General features: G+C 37.6%; 1 protein-coding gene across 2 annotated transcripts in view; it reads left to right on the top strand.

Moving 5' to 3' along the window:
• Positions 1–3,412, top strand: part of CLEC4E (C-type lectin domain family 4 member E) — an 8,993-nt gene extending 5,581 nt beyond the window's left edge. For both annotated transcript variants that reach the window (XM_027771109.1, XM_006146635.3), the window contains one exon: positions 1,929–3,412. In XM_027771109.1, the coding sequence (XP_027626910.1) occupies positions 1,929–2,097 (169 nt within the window). In that variant the 3' untranslated portion in view covers positions 2,098–3,412. The remainder of the gene's footprint in view (positions 1–1,928) is intronic.
• The last annotated feature ends 3,335 nt before the right edge of the window (positions 3,413–6,747 follow it).

Here is a 6,747-nt window from a genome sequence, read left to right as displayed (position 1 = left end):
CTGTCTCTTGTCTTTCTCATGGAAACAAATAAGCTATAAAGAAAGAAGAAAAAGAAAGAAGGAAAAAGAAAAAAAAACAGAAAAGTGAAAGAAGAAGGAAGGAAGGAAGGAAGGAAGGAAGGAAAAAAGAAGAAAGGAAGGAAGGAAGGAAGGAAGGAATAAAAAAGAAAGAATAAAGAAAGGAAGAAGAAAGAAAGGAAGGAAGTTAGTTCCTGGGCTTTTCCCATGGCCTAATAGTTAAGGGAGGAAGAGTCCACATGTTTGAATCCTGGCCTTGGTGGCTTAAAAAGCAGGCCAGATACATGTGTATGTGCCCCAAATTCTGATAGGAGGGAGAAATGAAGAGATGGGATTGTGGTGTGAATCGCCCCTCCTCCCATTGTGGGTGTGTTCTCCCTCTTCCTCTGTCTGTCTCTGTATCTCTTTAGTGAGTACAGGTGCCCTCTGGCAATTAAAAGAAAAAGCTCCTTCTGGTGCATGAGATGTCTTCAGGTTCATGGTTGGTATTAGGTGTAGGAAAGGGAGTAGCTGACATAGAAGAGGGAAAAGAAAAGCATAAGTACCTACCTCTCCCATTTCCTGGGACTGTCTCAAGAACAAACGGGAAATAAGAGACGAAAAGAAAATGAGATGGAATTGAAGAATCATTTGTTGGACATACAGGAGTGACAAAGAGGGCAATTCAGAGTCTTACATTAAAAAATTATAGTAGATGAGGAAAGAATAGTGATTTGAGAAAGACAGCAGATTCTTTTTTTAAAAAAAGTATTATCTTATTTGACTTTATTTATTTCTTTACTTATTTTAATTTGACTAGAAGGGGGGAAGCGAGAGAAAGAGGAGAGAGAGAGAGAGAGAGAGAGAGAGAGAGAGAGAGAGAGAAAGGGAAAGTGAGAAAGCCAAACCCAAGTTGCCAGGTCCAGGACTCGAACAGCAGTTAGCCATGTGGGAGTCCAGTGCTCCCAACCATTATGCCACCTGCTGTCCCCAAAAGACAGCAGATTTTTATGTAGTGGAAGTGGGAACCCCTGTAGACTGTCTCTTTTCTCTTTAATAATGACCCTATATCATTAGAGCACAGCATTTTAAAATTTTCAAGTTTTTTTTCAGTTATGATATCATTTTACCTAAGTTATACCTTTCTGAGGTTCATCAATATTATTCATCTTTATTTAGCATTGGAGGAAACTAAAAGCTAAGGGGCTTAAATGACTTGCACAGCTATTAACAACAGTGCTAGGAGTAGAGCTCAAATGCTCCAGGACTTCAGCAAAACTGCTCCCCTGCAACATTGTCACACCATAAAAGGACACACCAAGATTATCACCACCCTATGCAGAATGCAGAGAACCAGTGATATGATAGATGAATGTAAAGGAACTAAATCTATCGGAGTAGCATTATTTTTTTTTGAGAGGTTTTTGCTATAGGGCGTGTGTGCTCACCAGACAGACAGAGAGACAGAAAGTGAGAAATCACCCCCCAGGGGGGATGGCCACACCGTAATCCCTTCTCCTCCATTCTCCTCTTGGGATCTTGGGCATGCACGCACACATGCCCAGTGTGAGTTTAAGCCACCGGGTCCAGGACTCGAACCACAGTCGACTACGTGGGAGTCCAACGACATAGCCATTATGCTAACTGCTGGTCCTGGGAGTATTGGCTCTTCCAGTGACATTTCATTCTAGTTTTAAAGCCGTGAAGGAGAATGGCCTAATAGAAATTCAAAAAGATCCATTTTAGTGCCGATACTCAAACTGTGCTTGAGACAAATGGTTTGGCTTTCTGAGTTTCTTCACCAATAAAATGGAGATTATAATACCTCCTTGACAGAACTGCTGTGAAATTAGCACAGATGTAATTTGCCTGCTGTGTTAGGTCTGTTTACTTTCTGTTGGAAGTCAACATCCTGTTTCATTTTCTTTCAGCTTCTGGGACGTGGGAGAGCCCAACAACCTAGTTACGGTGGAGGACTGTGTTAGCATAAGGGACTCTTCAAACTCAAGGCAAAACTGGAATGATTTACCTTGTTTCTACAACATGTTTCGGATCTGTGAAATGCCAGAAGTGAATACTTTGAACAAAAAACATCTCTAAGAAAAGAAGGCACCACTTCAATGTGTAAGAGGGAGGGAGAAGAGCCTGACCACACCATCTCCAAGATGAGAAAAAGTGCTTTGTATTTCTTTAGGACCCCAGAAGTATTTTTTTCTCTGATATGTATATATATATTTTTTTCAATGCTATAATTGTGCTATAATTCCTGACACTGACTGAACTTCATTTTTCATGAACTGAAAATAAAATTTATTAGTCCATATTAATCAGGTCCTCTTAGAATTTACAAAATAATTCACTAGCAAATGCAGTGAGTAGAAATGATTGCTCCTGTTAGAACATTTGCCTCGGGGCCAGTAGGTGGCGTGGTGGTTAAGGTGTTGGACTCTCATATGGCCAACCGCGAGTGAGTTTCAGACCTGGTGGCTTGCTTTCTCACTTTCCCTCTCTCTCATTCTCTCTCTCTCATTCTGTCCCTCTCTGGTCAAATTAAAAAATAAGTAAATAAATAGATAAAGTTAAATAAAATAACTCTAAAACAAAACAAAAACAAAAACATTTGCCTCATTTGTACGTGTAGGACAGTATAGACAGAGCAAGCAGTGTCTAAGCAAAGAAAAGGATTTTGGAAAGAGCCTTTGAACAATTGCCTTAATGAACTCTCTGTATCACGTGCTTTCTTTTCATAGCTCTGGGAAAGCCTGTCTTCTCTTGATTTCATGCTGTTTTTATCCCTGGCCCAAGCATGTATCACTTCTATGCTCTCCAGTACAGTAAGAAGCTTCTTCAAGTCCTGAAACTTACTCCTTATTTCGAAGATTGGTGTGACCTTTCTGGCCACAGAACTTTCCTCCTTGGGGAAAGGTCATGCTCACTTTCACCTCCAAACAGACTGTATCTGGTCCACTCATCCTGGGAACTCCCTTTTCTCTTTATTCTCTTCTACTGACTAATTGGGTCTCATCTGAATTTGTATTTAGTGCTCCGCTTGGACCAGAGTCAGTCAAATGATTGGAAGAGACATTCAACTTTACACATTCCTCTCCCAAGCTTATTTATTATTATCTAATAGTCTATCAACATGGATAAGATTATTCAAGAATATGTAAATACTGGGGTCACTTTAATAACTGTGTTTCTTATATAGAGTACCCTAAAAGAGATCTCAAAATGCACACCTTGGCATTAATGTGTAATCATTGAATGGGAAAATTTAGCTGAACAAGTGAATATAATATGTTAGCTTTTTTTTTCATAAATGTTTAATTTTCTTAGATGTTGCAACTAAAAGAATAATTAGTCATCAATATTTCCAAGGTGACATTCTCAAAATAAACTACAGTTCAGACTTAAATAGTGCCAGTTGGGTCCACAATTTTTTTAAAAGAAGTATTTCTATAGTTCTGTAAGATGATACATATTCATTATAAAAATTTCTATATAGCATAAAAACATTAAAAACTGTTATAGACACCAGGGACAAAGTGGAATAAGAATATAAGAGGGGAAGAGAATAAGAAAAGAAATTTGGGGAAAAAACTGAGGTAAGACATTTGTGGGACACAGATATGATTTATCTGTTGATGAGGCTGTGTATAATAGTCTCAACTGGGTTGGACTGAGGTGTATATCATGCTGGGTAAAGTCTCTTTATAATCTAAATTATACAGTGATTAAATGTATAGACAATAATAATAATAATAAATTTAAAAATTTTTATATAGCACACTTATGTAAAGATGAAAATAAAAAAAATGAAACCCATGTTAAAGAAGTACTTATCATCCACATTGGTTAAACATTATGTCAGAAATCTATGACTTTGAGACCAGCACATAGTGTAATGGTTATATTGCTGGACTCCCATGTAATCGATCGTGGTTTGATTCCTGCACCTAGTGGCTTAAAACTCAATCCGGGTGTGCGTGTGTATGTGCCCAAAATCCTGAGAGGAGAATGGAGGAGAAAGGATTGCAGCATGACCATCCCTCTTGAGAGGTGATTTCTTGCTTTCTGTCTCTCTATCTCTCTCTGCCTCTCCAGTGACTGCAGATGCCCTGCAGCAAAAATCTCTCTTAAAAAAAAAAAAGAAATCTATAATTTAGATGAGATATAGGAAATGCTATCCTAAATTATGGTATATTGGAAACTGAGAAAACAGCAAAAGCAGGAAGGCCAGTTTCACTGTGCTTTTGCCCTTCTCCTCGAAGCAGGCCATAGAGCCTAGATGTTCACATTGACCTCCTTCTTGTCTCTTCCTACAAAGACCCTCACGTGGGAGGTGTTCTGTTCTATACCTGGAGTGTGTGTGTGTGGGTCATCCTTATAGTCTAGAGGTTAAGGGAGCTGGATCCAATATGGCTGACTGTGTGGTTTGATCCCGGACCTACTGGCTTGAAAAACACTGGGCATGTCTGTAAATTCACACAATTTTCATCCAGTTAAAGATGGAGAACATTTCATCCAAAGTACTTTCCAGTGGGTTCATTGGTTTCAGTGGGAGAAAATTTATGCAGAAAATTTATGCACGAATCTTCAAAGAAATCTGTGATATCATTATTATTTTCTATGGTGCAGTGTTTTTGCTACATGATTATGAACTAAGTTCATATAAGTTAGAAATTTGTTTACTTTGAATATTAAGAAAATGAAGTAACTGATTTTTCTAAAATTTTTTCCTACATTATAGCTTACAGCATTTTTCCATTTATTGCAGGTTTTGCAGCATCCTGGGGGAAAAACAGTAGAAACGTTATATTATTTGATAATAATATCACGTGTGAACTTTTTAAATGGCCCCAAGGGTATAGATTGAGTGGTGCTATCTTGAAATGTGCACAGGTACACTTATTTTTTTTGTTTTGTTTTAGTTTTTCCCATTCAGGAAAACATCACTGAGATTCTATACTATAGAAATCAAATATGATATGTCATATGTGCGTGTATAAAGTACATAAAATATACCTAAATATATATATAATTCAGGGAAGGTGACATTGTGAAATACTGTAAGATGGTTTTCACTTAAAAAATTACTTTCACTTAACACTAGATAACAGGTCAAAAATTTTAAGATTATTGTAATCCTCTAATAAATTTCTAGGATTGTAAGGACCAGCAGTTAGCATAATGGCTATTGCTGGACTCCCACATAGTCGACTGCGGTTTGAGTCCCAGACCTGGTGGCTTAAACTCATGCCGGGTGCATGTGCGTGCGTGCCCAAGATCCCCAGAGGAGAATGGAGGAGAAGGGATTGTGGCATGGTCACCTGCTCCCGGGGGGTGATTTCTCGCTTTCTGTCTCTCTGTCTCTCTCTGTCTATCTGGTGAGCGCACGCACCCTATAGCAAAAACCTCTCCAAAAAAAAAATAATAATAATTTCTAGGATTAATTCTTAAAAAAAAAAAAAAAAAAAAAGAAAGAAAAAAGAAAAGCACGCTGGACACATGTGAATGCACACCCATATCTGAACAGGATGGAGAAATGGAGGAGACCATGCCCAGGTGGTTGGGTGGTGCTTTCACCCTCTCTCTGCCTTTATCTCTGTTTCTTTCTGGCAAGGGCAAGTACCCTGTGGCGAATATATTTATATCTGGAAGGAAGGAATGTCACACAGAAAAGTCAAGATGAGCCTAAATAAACGGATCTTGCTAAATTCTTCCCAGTGTTTTTATCATTAGGTCATATCCCTTTTTGCAAAATGATGTTTTTCAACAATTGTCCATCTTTTCATCAGACATTGTATAAAATGTAAACAAAGTCCCTTGTTTGAGTCTTCATTTCTGAAACCTCGTGTGTCATGTAACACTTACATTAAATAAATTTATATGCTTTTCTTTTGGTAAACTGTCTTCTGTTATAGGACTTCAGCCATTGATTTTTATGGTTGATGAGAAAAGGATATTACTTTTTCTCTCCCACAACTTTAAGGTGAAACAATAAGAGGTAAAAAATATTTAGACAAGGACAGCAGTTGACGTAATGGCTATGTCGTTGGATTCCCATGTAGTTGACCACAGTTCAAGTCCTGGACCCGGTGGCTTAAACTCACGCCGGGAACGTGTGCGTGTGTGCCCAAGATCCTGAGAGGAGAATGGAGGAGAAGGGATTGTGGCGTGGCCACCCCCCCTGGGGGGTGATTTCTCCCTTTCTGTTTCTCTATCTCTCTCTGTCTGTCAGGAGAGCGTGCGTACCCTATAGCAAAAACCTCTCCAAAAAAAAAACCAAACCATATTTAGACAAATATGGATAGATATACATTTGTGTGTGTATATGCATATAACTTTCACTTAACACTAGACACCAGGTCAAAATTTTTTAAGATTGTTATAATTCTCTAATAAATTTCTAGAATTAATTCTTAAAAAAAAGGAAAAAGTTAAAAAAAGAAAAGCACACTGGACATATATGAATGCACATAAATTTCTATACATATATGCATATATATGTACAAATTTCTATACATATATACATAAGTATGTATATATGCACACTGATATGAATATATTGACTTACAAAGCAATCACAAAATAGGTGATACTTTTTAAATATTAAATTTAATTTTACCTGAACTTAATAAGTACAAATATTAAGTAAAATGAAAGGATCTTGAACTCTAAGAATTTTATATGCTTCATAGATAACCACATAAAACTACTTTTCAAAAGTCCCTTTGGGCAGCAGCAGCC

The sequence above is a fragment of the Tupaia chinensis genome, unplaced genomic scaffold (assembly GCF_000334495.1).
Source record: "Tupaia chinensis unplaced genomic scaffold, TupChi_1.0 Scaffold000183_1, whole genome shotgun sequence".
Lineage (NCBI taxonomy): Eukaryota > Metazoa > Chordata > Mammalia > Scandentia > Tupaiidae > Tupaia > Tupaia belangeri.
The sequence above is the reverse complement of the archived record's forward strand: the minus strand, read 5'-3'. Positions and strand labels throughout refer to the sequence as shown.